This window comes from Camellia sinensis, chromosome 10 (assembly GCF_055761805.1).
Source record: "Camellia sinensis isolate YWXY chromosome 10, ASM5576180v1, whole genome shotgun sequence".
Classification (NCBI taxonomy): Eukaryota; Viridiplantae; Streptophyta; class Magnoliopsida; order Ericales; family Theaceae; genus Camellia; species Camellia sinensis.
Genome location: NC_138970.1, coordinates 104,284,285 through 104,309,259, shown reverse-complemented (window position 1 = coordinate 104,309,259; position 24,975 = coordinate 104,284,285). Strand labels below are relative to the sequence as shown.

The following is a 24,975-nucleotide window of genomic DNA, read 5'->3' as shown; positions in this document are numbered from 1 at the left end:
TTGTATTTCTTACACTGCCTTGCATCTGCTTGTCCTTCTTATAGGGGATTCGCATGCCTTTCGCGGATACGAGACCACCACCGCGAGGGAGTGGTATATAGAGCTTCCTGACGTCGTCTGTCACATCGTCGACGAGGCCGGCTTTGGCACATTTTGCATGGGCCTCTCACATCTCATCGCGAGTCGGCCTCTACTGGGCGCTTTAGTAGAGAGGTGGTGGGATACCACCGATTCTCTCCATTTCTCTACAGTAGGGGAGATGACGATGACTTCCTTTGACTACTCTATGCTCACCGACATAGCAGTAGGGGGCCATTCGATTCCTTACGACACCGACATGGGCGAGTGGAAGGCTGCTCAGATCTATCTACTAGGGATTCACCCACCCATCTCCCGATCAGGGATGGTGCGATACACATGGTTCACCGACCATTTCAGAGGGACGATGCCGACGACCCATGAGGAGACCGAGTACTACGCCCGAGGCTTCCTTATGTTCTTGTTTGGCCCTATTCTGTTCGTCGATCGGGTGAACACTGTTGGGCTCTACCTCATGAGCGCTCTGGTGGACCTGTCTCACGTCCGATTCTACGACTGGGGCGACGCAGGCTTGGCCACACTATACGGATACATAAGCTCTACCTCCCACTAGAGTAGGCATCTGCTAGGAACTGGAGAGCCTGGGAGGTACACCCTACCCTTCTACTTTACATTTCTACTTCGCATTTCTTGTACACCACACAAACCGTACACTGCACTGCAAACCATCTGCTTTCTGCTTTACATTATCTATACACTGCACACACTATACACTGCACTGCAAACTATTTACTTTCTGCTTTACATTATCGGTACACTACACACACTGTACACTGCACTGCACACAATCTGCTTCCTACTTTACATTATTTGTACATTGTATAGCACACAATCTGCTTCTTGCTTTCTGCTTTATCTGTACTCATCTGATATATACTCACTGTTATCATTCTGCCTTTTGCAGCTATGGGTGTACACCTATTTTTCGAGGCTCGCCCCAGAGCCAGAGGTAGAGATACCATCCACGGTGCCATACTCACACAGATATGACGGGAGATGCCAGCGGAGGCCCCAAGAGTCATTCTCCTTTTTTCGCCGATTCTTCGACACCGTGATCGTAGCAGAGGTAACTCAACCCTTTCAGTCATTTCAGCTTTACTTCATATTGCATCTCTGATGGCAGCTAATAACCTATATATTCACTATTTACAGATCACCTGGTAACCGTGGGCAATGATGTCTGACGGGGTCAAAGATCAGTTTGCCGGCGCTCGGGAGGCTTCTCGATTCTAGATCTTACTCAAGGGCCTAGTTTGTCGATCATGGTTCTTAGGAGAGCGATTCATGCATCAGACCCTCAGCTTGCCTGAGTCGATAGTTCCGATGCCGCCTCCCACACACATGAGGGTCACAGAGAGATACACCACGCAGGAGATGATTGACTTCATGAGAGGTTAGGACGCCGACTTCTTCAGGCTTGAGGGCGATTACACTGCCTTTATCCAAACATACCTCGTGCCGCCTCTGACTGGGGCCCGTGGAGGTGAGAGATCCAGAGCTCCAGCGGCAGGAGAGAGAACGGGAGGATCCAGGACATCCCGAGCTCATAATAGAAGAGGTCCCCAAGCGAGGCAGAGAGCGGGGTGGCCAGAGCTGCCTACTACACTGACCTGCCGAGGACGTTCCGGGGAGACCTATCAGATTCCCATTGAGCCCGCACCAGATGGTCACGAGGTTGTCGGAGTTCGAGGCCCGACCCCGGTATGTACCACACTTTATATTTTTGCATTTTCAATTCATTTCAGTTATGCTTTATAGATCAATGATCATCTCAACACATTTGCAGGCTTCCATAGAGTACACCGGACAGGCTCTCGAGCTGGCGGCCTCTCTGATGGGGATGGTTCAGATGAGCCTGAACCTTCTCAGTCTTTACAGGATTCCAGTAAGTCCCTTCAATTTGCACTTCATGCCATGAAATTTTCTACTGATACTTAGCATTTCAACTGCAATTTGCCCCATACTGATCTGAATACATTGCATTGACAACACTGAATTAGTACACTGCTCCCATATACTGCATTCAGCACTATACTTATCTTTGCATACCACAACTGATGCACAAACTTTCCTTTTCAAGTCCCTTTTCAAATGCCAGCCCCATCGGGCGCCCCGGCGGGAGCTGCAGCAGGACCTTCAGTGCCTCCCCCGACAGTAGGGAGAGAAAGACAAGGGACTCCGACGCACAGTCGAGGCAGAGCTAGGCGTACCCATGACGAGAGCAGTCCACCAGAGCCTATCCCTAAGGATGATGAGATAGACGAGGACGGGGAGCCAGCGAGCCCGCAGTTAGAGTCATCTGAGGGTGGAGGCGACGGCACCGGCTCGAGTTCTGAAGGTAGTGGCGATACTAAGAAGGGCTCCGAGGAGGGGAGCGAAGATGCTGAGGAGGGCTCCGGCTCAGATTTAGATGGTGGCACTGATGGCGATAACTCCGAGTCCATGCCTAGGAAGAGGACGAAGAAGGCCTCTCGATCCTGAGATGGGTGGCACTGATTTAGATGCTTTTTGCTTTGTTTTCTTTTTGCTAGTTGTTTTAGCACATTGCACAGCCTTAGGCAGTTTTATTTTCTATCAAACTTGTACTCTCTGCAAAAAGAAACCATGATTGGAATGAAAACAACTTTTGTTTTAAAAAAAAAGTGTTGCATTTTATATTCTGAGCATTCATTGCATTGCACCATTTTACACGAAAACAGGATTAATGGAAATTGAAAATTGCATTGGCAATTGCTTAATCAGGTAGTGAACCAACCAACACATAACAAACAGCGTAAAATAACTCAATGAACAAAACGACTCAACAGTCAAAACAAATAAAACTCGATAAACAAAAGCAACAACTCGATAAGCAATTTGACAAAACTCTTAAAGAGAGACCGAAGAGATGCACCAAGAGTGAAGAAAACACAGGTTCTTAGCACTTTCAACACATGGATGGCCTAGAGGGCAAAATGGGAGGCTATCGGCCATCAAAAATGGTTGTCAGCCACTAGTACTGGACGGTCGGCTACAGAAGTGGCCGGTCGGCCACCAGTGTAAGGAACCCCCAGATTGTTGCCACATGTCTTCCACTCAATACCTTATCTTCTACAAAAGCTCCAGCTTCATGGTTTCTTCATTTCAACTCTATTTTTTCCCCAAATGGGGCCATTCTTTGCTGAAAAACTCTGAACTTGGATTTCGAATTTAGATGGCTCGAAAAAGTTGAATTTTCGGAGTTTCGGGATAAATGCACTATTCTTGCTAAGCCGTACTCCATTGTGTTTTCCGTTCCTCCATGCCGCGGCTGGATATTGGAATCCAATTACATATGTTTTCAGCTTTGGCGGACAAGAGATATGCCCTACAATCGAAGAATTTCAAGCTTTGATGGAATCCCGACGTAACAAAGAAATCTTGCCCCAGTCTTGTTTTGGCCACATCCAAGCTTTAGGAAGGATGTGTGGGCTCACTTTACACGATGCTCGGTCCTTGGTTCACAATGGAGAACTTGACATTCCCAATCTCATTCATCAGTTTTCTGATGCCGGCAACCGCGGCGACCGTCTTTGGCAAAGTTTTCGATAGCATGCCCTCTGCTTGTGCATGTTGGCTCATTTCTTGCTTGTCCCTGGCTTCGAAGGGTCTAGCATTTGCCTGATCGAAGTTCCCCAAGGCTTGAAGGAGGGCAAGAGCTACATTGGCTTGACATTGGCCGAGACTTTGATGGGCTTGGATGCTTTCCATCACCGAGAGACGACTAGGTTCGCAGGAAGTCCACTACTCTTACAGGTAATGTTTCCCACCCTTCTCACATATATTTCTCACATTACTCGGCCCTCAGGCTCTGTTTTTCTCTCAAAATCCTTTCTCACTTTTTCTCTCCACGTACACCTCTCTATTCTTTAATCTCTCTTATTTTTCATCCCTCCCCAGATATGGCTCATGGACAAGTTGAAAGTAGTGGACTCCTGCCCACATATTTAGCACACAGCTACTTCTTTCGCCAACGGCTAGTTGATTTCCCAAACAAGGGATGGTGGTGCCAATGGATGTGCAATAAGTCCACTGTTGACATTGCTTGGAGTTGCCCCTGGTTTGATCTGCCTGAGATGAGCTACAGCATGTCTCGCCAGGAGTCCTTCTTCTACCACAGCCACCACAGCCACCACCATGGGTTCAGGTTGGGATATTGACGTGCTCATCATACACAAGTCTGTGCTTTTTGGGATGAAAAGTGTCAGTTTAGGCCGGTGGGAGGGAGTGATGTATATGCTGGGATTGTATGGGGCGGCCATTGTTTGGATAAGGTTTACTTGCCTGGGTGGAGGAGGGGGTTGGTTATGTGGTGGGAGAGGGTTTGTAGTGATGTTTGGCTTTTCAGGAGACGCTATCACTTTGTTGTCAATGAAATCCTAAATCTCATGACGGAGTCTAAAGCATTGGTCGATATCATGACCATGCTACTGAGGGAAGGCGAAATACTTGGCCGGGTTGTGTGTAGGAGGGAGAGGATTTGGTAATGAGCATGGTTCTAGGGGCTTCAGATGCCCTTTTCTGATTAGGACCCTCAAGGCTGCAGACAAAGACATGTAGAGCGGGGTGAAAACCCTCTGGCCTCGGGGTGGGTACTTTGCAGGTAGTGGGGTGGCTCCAGATGTGCCGGTAAAGGGTGTGGCTATTTTTGGTGTGGTGGTGACCATACCAACGTCAAAGGTCCTCGCAGCTGTGTTGCTACTCGTAGTCGCATTTGAACTGCGTGTAAACGCCCTTTTGGGCTACTCCTTTTTATGGTCAATCAGACCCTGTTTCGTCGCATCCTCTATCTGTACCCCAATCTCATGAAGATCAGCAAAGATAGGTAGGGGTAAGACAATCATCATCTACAGCAGCTTCGGTTGCAGATTACGAACGACCATTCTTATCTGGTCTTTCTCAACTGGCCTGGTGGTCATCATGGAGGCCTTGGCCCTCCACTGAGTGACGAAGTCAAAGAAGCCCTCCTTCGGCTCTTGCCGAGTTCCCTCGAGATCACGAGTTGTGACCTCGATTTGAGTGTTATAAGAATATTGGGCAATGAAGGCCTCAAACATCTCTTACCAGCTCCTTTTTCATGGAATCCTCCAGTTTAGCATACCAGATAGCCGTAATACCCAACAGGGTCTGGCCAAAGAGGGATAGCTTCTGCAGTCTAGTCAGGCCCATCGGCCGTAGAATATCTAAAAATAGCCTCAAATAAACCATGGGATTGCCTGAGCCGTCGAAGCGGTCTATGTGAGGCACTTTAAATCTATCCGGCAATGTCACCACCGAATCTGTGTAGCCATCCTCTATATCTGGGATCGAGTTGACTCCCTTAGTACGTTTGAAAAGCTTCTCAAGCTTGCTCACTTTCAAGGCTGTAGGGTCGACCTCAGCCTGCTGGGCTGCAACCTCTGTTTGGCGAACGATAACTTCCGCTTGGTGAGTAGCATCCCGCTGCATGGCCTCGATAGTCTGTTAGAGTTGACGCATCATATCCTCCATACTAACTGAGGGGTGCTGATCTGTCTGATCCGGTGTGTATCCTCTTTCTGAGGTAGAAGCAGAAAACTGGTCCCAACTGCGCACAGATGACTGACGAACCGGTGAACTATGCTGAAATCTTCTCCGTCATGTAACCGGGGGGAGCGAAGTAAACACTAGTTGTCCTCTCACAAGATCGCCAAATCGATAAAGCCTCCTTACTCTAGTCCAGAGAGCTCGGGGGGAACTACCTCGTCAGAAGCAATTGTGCAATACTACCTTGCAAAAAGGAAAATAAAAAAAAATAAATAAAAAAAAATAATCAGCAAACGCACAGCACCTTGGCTTACATAGAGACAACACACAGTTGAAATCATAAGCTGGACAATCTGTACTTAAACACTTATTTCTGTCCCCAAATTTTCTACCTCAAAACTGATATCCCCAAACTGATACCCAGACTTGCAACTGATACATACATTCCTGTAGAGACACACCCTAATAGCACATATCAAGTAAGTGAGAGCCAAAGCACCCCTATGGTGGGGTAGGGTTTCCCTGTCCTAGTTTCGTCAGGAGCTAGGGATTCACTACATACGCATGCGGTTTCAAACATCCTGTATTCAGGTGAGCAACCTGTCCTAGTTTGGAACAGTCTCTATGGCTTCCGATATGCAACTAGGTCATCTGGTCAAAAAGGGATGCCTCAGCAAGACCACCTAATATACCTCTCACTCCTGACACTGAGAAGTGAAAGGAGGATCAAATGGTACAGCAGTAGTCCAGATCCAAGGTTTGTGTTCCCATCGTGGCAGAGCCCGCAACCGATAAACCTTTTGGCAAGCTTTTCCAAGCAAGCCTTCGGTAAACCGCTCAGGAATAGCAGATGGAAAACACTATGACTTAGGCGCACTGATGCAAATGCAAATGCAAAGAAACATTTAAGTGTAGATAAAATAGCATATCATGAGTTCGAGTCAAGTTCTCTAAGTCCCCAGCAGAGTCGCCAGAAATTGTAGACTTGACTTTCTCCGCACGCCCCCTTTCGGAAAGGCGCGAATTGGTCTCCTAATGTTCGGACTCCTGTCACGGTTCTAAATCTAATCTCACAATGTGCAATGTGAGACTGATAAACACCAAAGAGTCCAATCCGACAAATCATTTTGGAAAATTGATTTTGAATCAAATAATGCCAAAACTGGACTACTTTACCGGATTACAGAGTCGCCACCTAAATATTTTGTTTTGGGAAAATTTAAGAAACCCTGACTCGTGCCAAAGGCCACGTGTCCGTCATCACCAAAGTTGCCTCGGCTCGAGAACTTGGGTACGAGAGGGGAAGGTCATGAAATGAGCACCCCCGATCAAAAGATCGGCCTCTACTAAGCATGATATGTTGTTTTATAAACCTCATGTGTTCTTATCCGGTTATTAATCTAACTTTACTATGTGACTCACACACAAGCAAGTGTAGACTAAAATCGCAAGAATTGAAACATTTCGACTCATGTTTATTTTTTAAAATGGTTTGAAATTGCCACTCGCAAGTGGGCTAAAGCGCGGATTTGCCACCCTTAAGTGGGCTTAAAACACGATTTTGCCACTTCGCAAAGTGGGCTTAAGACTCACAATCATCGAATTGTTCCAATTCAAGCAACAAAGCCTTCATCCACAGGCATTCATGCAGTTAAGCATTTAAGCAAATAGCCACATGGCAAGCATGCTATCATTGAAACACTCACACTCATACAAATATGCTAAAGCATAAAACTTACAGTGTACTCCAAGCCAAAACAAAAGCTAGTTAGAAATATGCATGATCCTAACTATATTAAGATGCCTAATGCAACGCATGCAATAATGCAACTAAATAGGCTCGGCTACCTAATCATAGCATATGAATGCAACAATTTGATATCATGCTTTGAAACACGTATTCAAATAAGTGTTGAAATACAATGCAGTTTGAATGATGCGCCGAGCCTCGGTGCATGCAAGACAAATGAATGATGCAAACATGCAAGTATAAGGTATGCTAATCAAAACATGATCCCTAATCTAACCATCGAAAGCGGTTACGTAAAAGGGAGAAAGAAGTGGGGTTGGAAGACATGCACACACACATGCACCGTTATTATAACATTGCGCCCTCACGAAGGAGGGTCCGAATAAATAAGCTAAGCTAAGCTAATTATTACAAACCAACTCATTAACTATTCTAGCTAATTAATTATTACAACACAGATTAATAACTAGCTATGCTAAGCTAATTAAAATATTACAACGATTGAATCGAATGATTAGCTACGCTAACTAATTAAAACAATTAAATGGCCTCGAGGGCGAGGGACACATGCATGCTCGATTGGCCTCCTTCGAAAATCCACCGCCTTGCCTTTGGATGCCTCTGTTTGCACTTTGCTTTGATCTCTGAGCATTGTACCAATTTCCAGACTGCTTCTGCCCAAACACAGGAACATTTTGAACAACTTTTCCACTGATGGCCGATCGACTACCATAGGTGGCTGTCGGCCACTACTACTGGCCGGTCGGCCACTGTTTGTGGCTGTCGGCCACCATTTCCCTGGAATTCTCCTTTTTGCTGCAATGGAGAGCAAACAGAGGCAAAGCAGTGTATTCTCAAACAATATATGTATTATTACCCTCCTTATCATTTCTCAAGCTCAAAGGAGTGTAATTCTTGGCTCTCAAGCCACCAACCAAGCATTTTCAATGCATGATGGCCAAAGAGTCAAGGTTGTACAAAGTCAATGAATTCACAAATAAGACTCTAAGTGCCACCACCATATCATGCATGATCAAGGGTGACGTAGACCAAGAAACGTGACACGTTTCATCACTTTTGAGTATGAAACGTCCCACATTTCTTGTGCTTGGATTAACGTCCGATCCAAACACATGCAATGCAATACAAATGCTTATCTTGTTCATGTTTTACTTTGCTCATTTTATTTACACAATCTAGCATTACCAAGCCATTCTTTAACCGGTTAAGTCCAAGGTGATTGTCCTCTAATGAGAGAGGGGTCAACCAAAGGATGGTTTAAGACATGAGAGAGATCGTGCCTTTGGCTAGGAGGAACCCTCATAAGAGGGTTAAAGCCATTAAGCACAAGCTCTATCTCAAGCTTAAACACAATCATAAGGTTAACCAACCCTCAAAACAAATGAAAAAATGAAGAAATGAGGGAGGTTGCAGACTTTTCAGTGCTGAAATGGCATGAAAAATAATGCTAAAACATGCAAGCAACACATGCACAACATGTTAGGAGCCAAAAGCATTAAAGCTAGTGAAGAGCACTACACTAGAGGCATGCAATATCAAGCTCAAGTGACCAATACAACTCAAAATAGAGCTAAAACATGCCAAAACAGTGGCTAAAATATGCTGAGATCAAAGCATAGAAGGCAAGAAAAACATGCTCATTTGTTAGCTCGCAAGCAAGGCTCAAAGCACGACTCTCGAAAGTAATGAAAGAGTGAAATAAGTGAGAGTGTGACAGAGTTACATTTACTGAAATCACATGTGAAATGATGCTACAACATGCAATCAACACATGCACAACATGTTAGAGGCCTCAAAACACTAAGCTAGTAAAGGCCTTTTGCACTATAGCCATGCAAGGCAAGGCTCATATGACCAAGAGGGCTCAAAATAGAGCTAAAGCATGTCAAAAAAGGTAGCAAAAACATACTGAGATTAAGTCACAAAAAGGTAGAAAAACATGCTCACATGCTAGGCCATCTACACTTACAAACAAGACACAAGGAGGGGAGGCCACCCCCTCCTATTTTGGACCTCAAAACCAAGTTTTTGCCACTGAAATTCCCTTGGAATTCAGTGGCTAAAAGGCCAAAAAAAGTTGCTTTAAAAGCTTTGACAAATGGCACAACACATAACAAATAAGCTACAAAAGAGGGTGGACCACCCCTAACTCCAAAAGGGCCTTAAACCACCATTTTTAAACCTTAAAAACAGAGGTTTTTGTTTTTGAAAACTAGGCCAAAAACAACATGCAAAGGTGACCAAACAAGCAACTAAAATAAAGCTTAAAAGGGGTAAGCCTTATACCTTTGAAGCACAGTAACAAACAACAAAGATAACCAGCTTTGAGAGCTCAAACAAGACCTCCAAGAACCTCAGCTCCAAGGTGAAAGTGTTTGGCTAAGGGTGCTAGTGCAAATGTGTAGAGAATTCCCACTTTCAAGCACAAAATATATATATATATATAGAGAGAGAGAGAGAGAGAGAAAGAAAATTTTAGAGAGAGAGAGAAATTTTGCTCACAAAATTCTGTAACCTCAAAAATAGGGGAGAGACACCCCAATATATAAAAAAACAAGCAAAAAGCTTGCCTTCATCCCTCCATACACGTGTATGGAGATGAGCATCAATGATCAACAGCTGGCACAGCTGGCAAATAAATATCTAAAAAATGAGAAAAATGGTCGTCGGCCATCATTAGTGGCCCACCGGCCATCAGTGTGGCCGACCGGCCACCATTGATGGCCGGCAGGCACAAGCCATGGCCGATGGACATTAGGGATGGCTGACAAGCTACCCTCTCCTCCAAATTCAAATCAACAGGCTCTTGGTCCACAACAAAGCACAAAATAGACAAGATTAGAGGCTCCAAGGCAAGGCGCTCAGCCGAGACCTTCAGGGACTCAAAACGAACATGAGCATGCGAAATCATCGGCTGTTCAAATGATGACGTCCAAGTCTTGAGGACAGTCAAAAATGGGGTGACTACAATAGGTTTTTAAGGCTCAAAACTGAGATTTTCTGCTGAGGACATCGAGCATTTGGACAAGCATATAAATTCATCATTGGGTGATCAATCGATGGTGCCTAATTCTTGGGGGTGGTCAAAAATGGGGTGTCTATAATTGCCTTTTTTTTATAGAGCTCGAATTTATGAAATGACGTGAGTGAATTTCAAAGCCCGAAGACGACCCATTTTGACAAGGTCGTAAGACTTGGGCAAAAAAACAAAATGTAGATGCAATTAGTTGAACCCGAGGGTTGCCTATATATCTCGTTGCAAGGAATCAAACCAACTTAGTTCAAGGGTAGGATCCAAAATGATACACAATGTAATGAACTAATCAAACCGCAAGTAGTGTAAAACACACGAATACCATAAAGGAATAAAGATGCAAAATCAAACTACGTTTTATATAGAAAAGAAGTGGGCACAGCCAAACGACGCCTAACACAAGATAAGTGCCTACACCCTCAATACTGGCCTCAGTGTAGCATGGGTGCTTACACATAACAGAACCATGTTTCAATGTGAAAGGGGTGCGAGCACATGTAGAACTATGTTTTTCGTAGAAAGAATTCAAGTGACTGGGTGTTATGATATAAGTGACGAATGATCTGCTGGGGAAAGATGTACTGGGAAATAACAATGCAATGGGATGATAATGATCCTAAACGTGTTTACGCGAAAAGAATGGATGCAACAAGATAGAGTTCATTGTGCTTAATGGTTTAATCTCTTCAGAGGTTCATTACCAACAACATGACATCTCTCTCATGCCCAAAACAACCCTTTGTTTGACATTTCCCCCCTTTAGTGGACTTAATGCTCATTTTGGACTAAAATGACTAATCAATAGAAAAGTAATTAAAAAGGGTAATCAATGGCTCAAAATGGAGCAAGATAATAAAATGGTTTAGGTTCAATCGGACGTTAATTAACCCATTGAGGTTTGAGTCATTTCATACTTGTTAGTGATAAAAACGGTTCAAGAGTCGATGTCAACCGCTTCCCGTGATCAATATCATAATAGGGAGGAGGTTTATGAGTCTTTAATTGTGCATTTATTGAAATTGCATCCCATGGTCCATAAGTCATCATGCAATGAATTTGCGTCGATTGATGGCTTGTAAATCAAGCCTACCCCTCCTTTGAGCTGTCTGATGATAAGGAGAGGCAGGGTGAACAAACATCCCCTAAGAATGCTCTGTTTGTACTATGTTTGTTTTCTGTTGCAGCAGGAGAAACCCAACATTAGTGGCCTGCAGACCATCTTTCCCGTACGGCAAACCACTATTAGTGGGCAGCCAACCACCACTTCTGGCCTATCGGCCACCTTTTTCAGCTAGGCAGTACCACTTTTTTTCACAGAGCAGAGCAAAGGCTGAGGTGCAAAATAGTGCAGAGGCATTCTTAAGTGAGAAATTCATGTGCATGCATAAGCCATTTCCTTGCTCCTCGGGACCCGTTAAATTTGTTTTTGTTAATAGTAATATGTTGTTAGTGAACTTGTAATTAATTATTTCGTTAATTAATTCTGTAACGTAACTAATTAGTCAATTTGTATTAGTTAATTAGAGTGTGTTGTAACTATTTAATTAGCTAGAATAGTTAATTAACTTCGGTGTTGTAATAATTAGTTAAATAGCTTAGCTAATTCATTCATTCGGACCCTCTTGTGCGAGGGCAAAATTGTAATATTGTATATGTCTTCCAACCCCAACGCCTTTCTCCTTTTTATTTAACCACTTATGATGGATAGTATAGAACATCATGTTTCTTTTAACATTTTCCATGATTTGCATCATTTGTCTTACATGCATAGGGTTCGGCTCATCATTCTAACAAACAATGCTTTATTACTTCTTTGAAAACGTGCTCAAACCGCATACTATCAAATTGATTCACATGTCATGCTAGTAGCCGAGCCGATTTAAATTGCATATCGCATATGTTGCATTTGTCATATTGCATTATTTAGGAGCATGCATGTTTTCTAATTCTTTTGTTTCTTTCAGCTTGTCTTGGAGTACTAGGTGAGCATTTGTTGCTTTAGCATATCGCATGCGTGTGATTGTTGGCACGTCAAGCATGAATACCATGAGGCTAAGTACTTAATTAATATAACTATTTGAATGCCTATAGAAAGAGGCTATGTTCTTAATTGATATAACTGTTTGAATGCCTGTGGATGGAGGCTAATTACTTGAATTGGGATAATTTGCTTAAGGTGCATATGAGATCACTTTTTCAAGTGGTACATATTCGAAACAATTTTCAAACAAACATGAAATCAAAAGTGTTCCAATTTTTGCAAATTAGTTTATACTTGTGTTCATCACATAGTAACAATAGCGTAATAATCAAAACAAGAGCATATAATGTAAATAAGAATCACATCATGATTAGTAGAGGCTGATCTTTGATCGAGCGAGTGGGGTGATCAATTTATGACCTTCTCCTCTCATACCTAAGTTCCTAAGCCGAGACACTTTGGTGATGACGGATAAGCGGCCTTTTGCACAAATCCCGGGTTTCCCACATTTCTCAAAAATATTTAGATGGAAACTCTGTAATCTGGCAAAGCAGTGCATTTTTGACATTTTGATTCAAAATCGATTTTCTAAAAGATTTGTCGGATTTGGACTCTTTTGTGTTTATCTATTTCACATTGCACTTGTGAGGTCAAATTTAGAGCCACGGGAGTCCGAACTGTAGGACTATCGTATCTAAAAGAAGCACAAAAAGCAAGCTACACAGACCCCATTTAATGGGAGCTTCACCTTAGCGTACATCTCATCCTGTATGTGTTACTATTGACTACACAAGAGAGTGGCTAGATGGATCCATGTTCTAGAACTACTCTATGCCCTTGAACCTAGAACTCTGTCATAAAGTGATGACATGATGTCACTACTTTAGCATGTCATCCAAGGGCCATGATAAATACAACATAGATGACCATGTCTAGGAAAGCTATCAAGTTTGAGTGAATTGATATGAGTGGCTAGTGAAGATTGTTGGAAATCAAACCCTTGTATTGTTGATCATTGCCTGGGCGATTGTGTTGGATTTGAAATCATGATATAATTATATGTACAGATACAGTGTAAGGGGTTGTAACACCCCAACCATACTTTTGCTTAATTGATCATATAATCATTAATTAGCCTTGTGACAATCGCTTTTTCATGTGTTAGTATAAGTGTTGTGTGAATTATATGATAAATAGATTAATTCCGATTCAGAAGAGCTAATATGAGACCTTAAATATTTAATTTTCATGCATAGGATTGATTTATAATCATGTTATTCGCATATGAGTCATGTCTCATGTTTAATTGCATGTATGAGAATTTAATTTATGATGTGACAAAATTGTCTAATTCGCTAATTTTCAAATTGATTTAGAAATTTTGTATGAGACTTCACAATCTAAATTGACACGTGTGAGATTAATTTATAGCTATGAAATTTATATATAAATGATTATTTCTTGTTTAATTGCAAAATTTATATGTTTATGGCTCCGTTTGGGAAGAAAAAAGCCAGGCTTTTTTGGCTAAAATAGCCACAAAAAACAAAATAGGCTACTTTAGTCACAAAAAATAAAACATCAAATCCAACCCATAATCATTACAATCCTCTCTCACAAAAAAAGCCAAAAAAGCCAAAAAGCCAACCCACTTCCCAAACGGAAGCTATAAGTTTTTGATTAAATATGACTGAATAATTGTAATTTAATCGGTATGAGCCTAATTCAAGTTTAATTGTGTAATTAAGGGTTGTATATGATTATATTAACTATATTTAATTAGTTTGATGAGTTGTTTTATGTTAATTTTAATTTGGTAAGTTAAGGCATTGTTTGGATGATTTAGTCATCTTTTTGGTTAAATAGAGATGTAGAGTGAGTTGGTGTTAGCATGTGTGTTTTATGTTGAGAGCTTAGAGAGAGAGGAGAAGGAAGAGGTGAATTTACGGCTTCTTGATTTCTTCATCTTAAGGTAAGATTTCTCCATCTTTTTCATGTTTTGATCTTGTTTTGCATGGATTCACATACTAGAGCTTGTGTTTTGGGTTTTGTAGAGAAGTTATGGAACTTTGCAATCTAGGGTTTGAGATTGATGAGTTCATGCATCTATCTTGTGTTTCATGCTTGTGTTCATGCATTTTTCATGATTTTATGAGAGAAATCATGTATCAATCTTGTTTTGTAAGATCAATTGCATGTATATGGAAGATTTTAGGAGAGATTTCATGAGTTTTGTATGCTAGGGTTTGGAATGGATGGATTCTCATGCAATCACTCACAACCATCCATGTATCATTATATTTATTGTAGATTTAAGGTAGAAATCTTGCGTTGATAGTATTCATAGCATTTGTTGCATGTGTATTTGAAGATTCAAGAAAGTTTCATCATGTTTAAAATAGCAAATGAGAGATTCTGAAAATTTGTTTTGAATCTTAAATAAATCTTTCAATTGATGTTATCTAACATGTTTTTAGAACCTTATGACTCATTTTATGGAAGGAAATTGAAGTTTGTTGATGATTTTTAAAGATGAGTTTTCATGTTAAATTTACAAACCAAAAAACTTGGAGATTGTTTTGAATCTTCAATTATTCTCTCAATTGAAATTATTTTACTTATTTTTGGAGCTTTGGGACTCTATTGAGGTTGGTTAATTTGAGTTTGAGAAGATTATTTTGAACATGAGTTTTACGTTCAAATTTACGAAGCAAAAATCATTAAATTAGGCTTGATTCGTGGATTAAGTTTTAATTGACCATGCTTTTCTTGTTTTCTTGCATATGGGACCCCTCGAGACATCTAGAACTTGCATTTAGCACTCTAAGAGCATGTTAGCAATGTTTTGAGCTAAGCATAAGGGTAAAGTTAGGTTTAAGTTGTTTGCTGCATCATTTATGTTCTAAATCTTCAAGTACATGCTATGTGTGATATGTAGGTCTTGCGCCGAGTGTTGAGCAGTCGGTTTATAGGTTTTCTCATCTTTTCTTCTTTTGAGGTAGGAATTTCTAGTTCTCTTTCAATACTTTCATTTATGGATGATATTTTTCCTTATACAAAATTTATCTTTTATGCATTTTATGATAAATCATGAGATTGGGGGTTTGGGTTTGATGTTCCGGGGTTTACCTTTTTGGGTTGGATTATGATTTTGGGTGAATGATGAATAGAAGAGTTGGATTAAAAAGTGTTTTGTGAAAAGCTTCAATTCTGGCTCATAAAGATGGTTGATGGTTTTTACTTAAATTGAAAGTGGCATCATGAAGTAGAGGTGTTAAATTGCACATATCCATATTAATTGAATTTTGAAAATGTTTGGAAAATCCATGTAAAAATTGCAGTTGAACTCTTGTTATTGATATTCTAAGTTGTGCTATGTGATGAGATTGAGTTTGGGGATTTTGAATTGTGAATTGTATTGATGATATAAGATTTGTGATGAAATGATGAAGTGGAGATTTAAAAAATGCATTGAGTTGAGTTGAGTTATGGTGAGTTGTGTTGAGTTGGGTTGAGTTGTGTTAGGCTGTGTTGTGTTGTGTTGTAATTGGTACCTGCGCGGAGTCAAGGTGCCAAATTACCCTGTCTGAGCATATCGCCGGACAAATGTGGGAAAATATTTTTGGGTGTCCACAAGCCCACCATTTTTAGAGTCGGCAAATGTGAAAAAACATGGTTTTGGGTGTCTATGTCCCCGTCGTTTTTGGAGTTGGCAAATATGGAAAAATAAATATTTTTGGGTGTCCAATTACCCCGCCGTATCGAGCCAGCAAATGTGGAAAAAGAAATATTTTTGGGTGTTGAATTGTCTACCTTATCGAACCGGCAAATGTTAAAAAACATGAATGTCGAGTGCCTGCTATCCCGTTGTATCAAGCTGGCAAAAAGTGGAAGGTGTTGTGAGTTGGGTGCCCGCTATCCCGTCGTATCAAGCTAGCAAAAGGTGGAACGTGTTAAGAAATGTGTTGAAAAATGTGTTGAGTCGACGATAATGTGTATGACTCGTAATGAACTTATTAAATTACAATTTGTTGTGTGATTTTGTATAGAGGAGAAATGCATATAGAAATTACTTGAAAAGAATGGAAAATGAAATGGTAATTGGATAAGGGGTTGATGATGATGAACTCACCGGGTTGTTTTGTGACCATAAGTGAAGATTGTGAGTTTTATTTTGTAATATTAATAATATCAATTTGAGTTAAGGAATGTGGACTTATGGTAATTTTGGTATAATTGGGCTGGAAGTTTAAGTAAAAATGAAGAATCTTGTGTGAACTTGTGAAGAATGATTTTATGAGGGATGAATCCTTTAATCTTATAAATGATGAGGCTTCTTAATAAGATGTTTTAGAAAAGGAAAGGAGAAAAGAACAAAATAGGAATACCTTTATCTTTCTATATCTATGATGTGGTGTGTTTACGTAGTATCTTCATAGTTATAGTTGTGTATGAGTTGAAATTTTGTTTTGAAATATATAAAAGAGAAAAATGGGGCTTTCACTCAAGTTTGAAATGTTTTGAGTATTTCGACGATTTAATGAGTAATCTATGATGATTTGGAGATTTTATGAAAAAGATAAGGAAAAGCCCTAATTTTCTTTAAAACCCTAGATTCAAAATTTTGGTCTAAAGTGGGTTTTCAATCAGGTTAATGATTTGTTTCATAAATTGAAAATGAATGTTTATTTGAAAGAGGGATTTGAAATCAACTCTAGATATTTGAGAAATTGAATTAAAAGGGGTTTATATTCTTGATTTAAGTTGAATTACTATTGATAATAGAAATGTTGATGCGATGTAACAGATAGACAAGTGGGAATAGAGTGTACGACAGTTGTTTTTGAATATAAAGGGAACTTGGACTTTAATGTTATAGAGTTATAGTATTTGTGAAGTGTAAAGTGGAAATGAAATGAGGAATGTCATGGAATTGGATTAACAAATTTAAAATGATGTCGTTTATTACGTATACTTGTTTTCAAAGAAGACTTATGGTTTTTCTGATGATGAAAGATAATATTTATGGCGGAAAGTTTTCTGGAATGTTCAAATGAATTTTGAGAAAATGATATTCCAAGTATAATATTTTAGGCATACAAAACATCACCTTACTATATAGCATCACCCTGCATGCATTATCATTTCTATCTATGTGTTAATTATTGTTTTAGAATTATGAGATTCCTACTGGGTATTGGTGCTCATTCCATGTTGATGAACTTTACAGGTAATTAAAGATTTAAAAAAGCAAGACATAGAATTTCCTTCTTGTGTAGTATTATGATTTTATTTTGAGGTTGTAAGATATACTTGTAATTCAAAGATCAGTATTTTTCTTGTATGTAATATGGATGTAAGCCTCAGGCATTTCTTTTATTTGTATGTAAATGATACTGTTGTGTAACAAGAGGGAACATGTATATTTATTTATTTATCAATTCATCAAAAGATGAATTGACATTTATAAATGGACTTAGTTAATGAATATTGCTAATGTTATCCGAGTAATAAAATACGGGGCGTGACAGGGGTCAAACATGTTTATGAGCTATGACTCACGCGGGGTTTTAAAATGTTTGATATGTGGTATGATCCATTGAATCTAGGGAATAGAAGAGATATTTTGAGTGATGTGCTATGTTAGTTCACGGTGGCTTAATATAGCGCTCCTACCTTATAACTTTTCACCAAGTTGCACGCTCTATTTTTTCCGTATGAGGAGTGGATTAAATAAGAGATTGAAAAATGACGGTTGTGAGTATAACCAATGATGTGGACAAGTGAGATGTTGAAAATTGGGTCGGATTTGACAAGACCCATAACCCATGGAGTATCCACATAGGTTGTAGATAATTCACATGATTTATAATATAAAATAATTAAGAGAATTATCTCAAGAAGTGTTTGAGTTATTGTAGGAGATTACAACTCTACCTCTATCAACAGAGATCCTCTATATGTGTGATATAGAGAAACAATAATGCGCATTATTGAGTGTAGGAGTTTTACGTAAAAAATCTCTATAGAAAAATATTTCTCTCTATTCCTCTCTCCTAGGTGACTATTATTGAACCTAGGAATTTGGAGTATGGATATAACATTGAGAAATTTTAGTAACTTCTCAATTGACGAAGAATTTTCTAAACGTGTGACTCGTAATTCAAAACATCCGATCCAAAACCGTTTCCATTTATGATTACTCTCTTCTTTTTTTTCTTTTTTCTTTTTTTTCCTTCAAACATGATTGATTAGTGAATTGGGTAAAAGATGACTTTGTCATTTGATATTGACCATCATTGTTGGGTTGCAGAAACATTTATTACGAAAAAAATAAGCATGATAACATGAGTTCAATTATTATATATGATGTACCTAAAGTCTAAAGTTAACAAATTACAATTCTTAAGTTGCAACAAACATGGCCAATTTCTTGAGAGCCTCCCCGAGAGATGGATTGGTAGTGCTGTAACCCCCATCAACCACAAGGTTCAACCCACTCACGTACTTGGATTCATCGCTTGCTAGGTACAACGCTGCCTCTGCCACATCTTTGCCTTCCAACACCGCCCCCTTCAAGTTTGCCGCCTCAGAAACCACCGTTTCTGCCTTTTGCTTGCCCTCACATCCCAGTGTCAAATTACTTAACATCATTGGTGTAGCCAAAGCAAAAGGAGAGATGCAATTGACTCTAATCCCGTGCTGCCCCAACTCGACGCACAAGTTTTTGGTAAGGCCTACAACTGCATTTTTTGAAGCTGTGTAGGCATGAGAGCCTTGACCGGAAATCACAGAAGCCATGCTTGAAGTGAACAAAATGGTGCCTTTTTTTGCTGGAATCATAACTCGAGCAGCATGTTTGGCTCCTAGGAATGCACCAAAGACATTCACATCAAACACCCTCTTGAAATCTTCACTATTTCCTGCTGTGATTCTGGGATCACTCCGACCAGTAATTCCAGCATTGTTGAACATTATGTCAAGCTTGCCGTGTTTGGCAATGGCAGTGTCTACTGCATTTTGGACGTCAGATTCAATGGTAATGTCACAATGAACAAAGGAAATTGCTTCTTCTAAACCAATGTCTGCGCAGAGGGAGTGTCCAAGGTCATCTTGGACATCGGCGATAATCACCTTGGCACCATGTCTTACAAAAAGCCTGGCAGTAGTCTCCCCAATGCCACTAGCGCCACCGGTAATTACAGCAACCTTACCTTCTAGCCTGCAATTTAACAGAAAAAGATAAGTGCACCAAATTCATAGACAAAAAATTAGTTGGATATATAACATGTGGCTTAGATTTAATTTTTGTTAGATAGGACATACATTTATACTGCGCTTAGATTATGGATTTGAGTAGAGATTTGAAAAGATAAAAAGAAAAGATAGATGAAATGTGAATGGAATATTTCACCCACTTTTTTTTTTTTTTTCCTTTCAAATGTATACCCAAATTTACGATCCAAACATAACTTTACAATGGATTTGAATTATATATTAATTTTATAGGGTATTTTTGTATTTGCAAATTTTGTGTCTATAGCATTTTAGCAATTTAAATGAAGTAATTTTTCTTGAAAAATACACTCTTTTCTCCGAAGTTGAGACAGTAGACAAATTTTACGACGGTTTAATCATTGTTCCATCTATTAAGACAAATTAAATTACCTTAATTGATTAAAATCAAAATGATAAGAATTTGCAACCAATGCAGATCCCACCAAAATCATAGATGAGAGTTCACGGATTTCAAAACATATGTGCTGTGTAAAGAAATAAATTTGAGATCAAGTTTTGTAACCTCGGAATCAAACATTTCTGTTCAGTCTTCTCAGATCAAACACTTGATGAAATCTATAAAGTGATTGATTCAATCCGTTAACAAGCGTGTTTAGTTGTCGAATGATAATGTGTCAGACGATTCAATCAATTGTTACCATTGTAATACTAAGTGTAAAACTGCTCAAACTTGTATATATATAACAGTATAAGAATAATGATAAAGAGAAATGCACACATAATATGTTCTTTGCCAAATTCATAATTTCAGTTTCAACCCTTATCCTGCATCCTAAGGTTTCACATATATAGTAGTATTGGAAACATGTGTTGAGGGTTTTCTTTCCTTTTTTTGATCAACAAAGGAAATCTTTATTGATGAAAACATACAAGATATGATAAATGACATCAATAAAGAGGAGCTTGGAGCTATCACAAGCTCCAAGCACCAGTTGGTGAGGAACCAACAAAACAGAGCAAAAGATGCTGCCACAAAATCAGACCAAGATGAAAAAATACACAAAAAACCAGAGAGTAGCAGCAGAGACTAACAGATAAATCAAACTTCAAGACATCAATACAATCAGCAGAGACTAACAGGTAGCTCAAACAGTTAGCACCAACGCGAGATATGTGAGACAAATATATGAGACATTTTGTATCAACAACATCTCAAGGCTTTACATATATAATAATATAGATATAGAAGATAAATGCATAAGACTTGGCTCCTCTCCCGGAGAGGAGAGTTTGGCATTGGTGGGCTCTAATCTGGGCCCATGTTGATAATTCAAATTATTCCATGTGTAGAGCTTGTCAAGTATATCAACCCCGCGAAAAATTCCATTGATAGGATATTGATAGCTACTTGATCAGATCACTCTGTCGCAATTTACTTAGAAAATTATATTTGAAATTATTTTGAAAATGTGATCTGATCAAATGGTTATCGATATCCAATCAACGTGATTTTTTGAAGGAATAATGTACTCGACGGGTTTTACACATTGAACGGTTTGGATTATCGACATGGGTCCGAAAAGTTTTTAAAAAGCGGCCGCAACGCCGTTACGTAACGGTTTTGGCGGTTACCGCCATCCGTTACGACCGCTTTTGCAGTGTGATTGAGATTCACAGGTGTGTCGGCCGTTGCGGCTGCCGTAGCAGTCGTAACGGTGCCGTAACAGCCGTAACGGCCTGTTACGCACCGTTACGTAACGGTTACAAACTGTTTCTTTCGAAAAAAACATACAAAAAAAAGCTGAAAATGGGGGAAGAAGGATAGAGAGAAGAGGGAAGATAAAGAGAGAAAATAGAGAAGCAAGAGAGAGAGAGAGAAGAGGAAGATGAAGAATATGTTATTGATTTGTTGAAACTATAAGATCTATGCTATTCTATTCAGCTACTATCACTAAACCATTTTGTTTGTGTATGTCTATCTATATATTGTTTGAAAATAATAATAATAATAATAATAATAATAATAATAAGTGGTCATTATCTATTTGGCTTGCTTAAAATATGTATATATATATATATATATATTTAGGCTCTTATTTATTCTCTTACTTTTGTCATTATTTATCTTTTATATAATAGTTAGTGATTGATTTTTTGTAAAATATAAAGTCATTAATTATTAAAATAAAATGTAAAAAACTCAGTTTATAGTGATTTAAAAATATGAAATATATTGAATCATACTTAAAAATTTACAAAAATTGATCAATATTTATTTTTAACCTAATAAATATGATCATGGAAAAAAAATATGTGTATCGGTAAGTTTTTTTCAAATTATCCAAAAAAAAAAAAAATTCACGGTTCCGGTTACCGCAACCGTTACACTACGACCTTTACACCCCGCAATCGCAACCGCGTCACCGTTGCCGTTACGGCGACCGCAACCGCTTTTCAGAACCTTGGTCCGAATTAAAGCCCACCAATGGCAAACTCTACTCTCCTGGAGAGGAGCCAGGTCCATATGTATATATATTAATTAACTTAATAAAATCAAATTTTATGCATATATTTATGGTGTTGTGAGCTGTGTTGTGTGTAACAGAGACCAAATAAATGAAACGCCGAGGCAAGAATTTTTTGCGAGCGTACGTACCTTTGGGCAATGGGAGGTAGCATGGCAGAGGCGTTCATCGTCTTCAGGTTATTGTGTCTGATGAAATGGTATGGTAGTAGTACGCCTCATGAAACCTTGTTTATAAGTCCATTGGAGGGTAGGTATATTGGTCTTTTTCTTTAAATTGAATAAACAATTCGCACCAAACAAACCCGTTCCGACATAGTCAATTTTGACAGCATACACCAGAGTGTGATGGTCAGTTTTGGTAGACCTTCGAGAGAGACAGTATCGTCATTCTTGGCTGCTGGTGTATATACTATACATCTAATTCATAGTCAATTGTCCACATCCAGAGTACACCTTCAATTTTGAATGATTAATAAAATAATTTATGGAGACTAGCAAATAAATAAAATAAAATATTTATTTTACTCACTTCTCTTATTATTAATTTTTTATATATTTATATATATATATATATATATATATTCTGTTCACATATTCTGCAACAAATTCAAGATTCATGGACAATATTAAATTTGCTTTAGATGATGGAGATAGGAATACAGAAATCAAAGTCTGCTCTCTCCTTTTCTTTTCTTTTCTTTTTTCTTTCAATAAAATTACATATTCCACCTTGGAATTTATGCCAAATCAATGTGTAAGTGAAATTCAATTCTTATATAATAAAGTACACACCTTTAATAAATTTGGATTATATATTATTACTATTATTTTATTTTTAATTTAGAACATGAATTCAAAGTCTTATCATTACTATTTTCCTTAAGCACAGACATACGCTAGTACATATACAAACAATAAAAGCTAAATAAATTAAGATTCTAAAAATAAAAATAATAATAAATATAGTATTGTGATTTCTCAAAAAGTCGTAAAATTTTTGGACCCCCTTCCCTCGTTGGTAGTGGGTCGCCCAAGTTTTTTTTTTTTTTTTTTTTCTTTGGACTTCACACTCTATCATTTTTCTTGCTTGCTTTTTCCATCTAATCAATGACATTCTGCCCGCATGGTCTTCGTTTTGATGAACCAATTTCTAGAGCCTTTAAAGCTTACAACATCTTGAAAGTGCTCAAAAAGTTTAACTACCCTTGGCAACAGCCATAATTTATCTGACAATATTTTCTAACACCTTCAGATTTTAACACCTTCAAACTACTAATTTTATGGGCTGATAAATAGTACAAATCTAATTTATGGTGAGCTTGATGAGTTTAAAATTTTGATTTATAGTAATGTATGAGTTTCTAACCAGGCGAATCCCCAGGGTTGGTTTGGAAGTTTAAAAATGTATCACCCATAAAAGTAATGTGTCGCCTAGTGTACATCTGTGTCTAAATTAATTATAAGATTAAAATATAATTAAATTTAAAAGTATTGATTTAAAATATAATTTATTATTGACTTTGAAATGAATTTTGTAAAAGTACCCAAACATAAATACACCCCAATAAAATTAACGTAAAAATTGAAAAATATAATTTATTATAAGAATTTGAAGTCAAAATTCTATTAATAAAAAAACTCTTCTTTTCTGTTTTTGAACAAATCACACCACTACCATTATTTCTCCTCTCTTTCTCAAAATTCACTTTTATGGTCATTTTTTTAACATAACCCAATTTAAGCCTAATTTAAATTTTGAGTTCAAATTTGTCTACACACACACACACACACACACACACACACACACACACACACACAAAAAAAAAAAAAAAAAAAAAAAAAAAAAAAAAAAAAACAGAACATTTTCTACATAAACATAACTCATAAACTCAATTTAAACTCAATTTTCATACAAATTTAATTCACTATTTTTTTTAACAGAACTCAATTTAAACTCCATTTAAATTTTGAGTTTAAATTTTTCCACCAAAAAAAACCAAACATTTTTTCCAAGCATTTTTCAAAAAGAGTGGATTTAAAAAATAATAATAATTTAAACCCACTTTTTTTTGTGTGGTGTTGTGCCGAGTGACCCCCCTAACCTCTCTTCACTGTCTCCCACTCATTCTCCCTCTCCATCTTCCCCACTTTCTCTCTCTAACCTCTCCAGAAAGGTTTATCTTTCTCATTCTCTCCTCTCATAGGAAATCAACACCCATTCTTTCTCTTTCTCATTCTCTCGTCTCTTTCTCAGTTTTAATGTTTAAAAAAACAAATCTTAGAAAAATGAATAGAAACCCAAATCTTAGAAACACAAATCCAAACATCCCCAAAACCGAAATTCCCAAACATCCATGGCCCGTGGGGTACCAAAAGGAGGCTTTTAGCCCAGACCAAAATAACTAAAAAAATTAAAATTTTAAAAATCAATCCACATCCCAAACAGCAAAATAAAAATCAATCCACAAAATAACCCAAAAAATTAAATTTTAAAAATCAATCCACATCCCAAACAGCAAAAATCATGGCCTTATTAAATATCCTAAAGATCTTTGGGGTTGCTGTTTCAGTTTTGAAGAGATTCGGTTTGGCTTTGATTGAGATTGGGCTTAGGATTAACACTATGTTTGGGAACTTAGGAGAGAAAAGAAAAGAAAAGATTACTTAAGTTATAAGAGAAGAGAAAAGAAAAGAAATAATTGTAAGTTATCTCCTTTTTGTTTGGATAAGGGAGAAATAAAAGAAAAGAAATGATTGTAATTTCTCTCATTCTTGTTTGGTTAGATTTTATTAAGAGAAAA

General features: G+C 38.4%; 1 protein-coding gene across 1 annotated transcript; it reads right to left on the bottom strand.

Moving 5' to 3' along the window:
• Positions 1–18,710: 18,710 nt before the first annotated feature.
• LOC114269532 (short chain aldehyde dehydrogenase 1) lies at positions 18,711–22,608 on the bottom strand. Its single transcript, XM_028210863.2, has 2 exons — positions 22,304–22,608; positions 18,711–19,630 (listed from the first exon to the last, which is right to left on the bottom strand). Exons 1-2 carry the CDS (start codon positions 22,339–22,341, stop codon positions 18,814–18,816), a joined length of 855 nt encoding a protein of 284 aa, XP_028066664.1. The 5' UTR covers positions 22,342–22,608; the 3' UTR covers positions 18,711–18,813.
• Between the last annotated feature and the right edge of the window lie 2,367 nt (positions 22,609–24,975).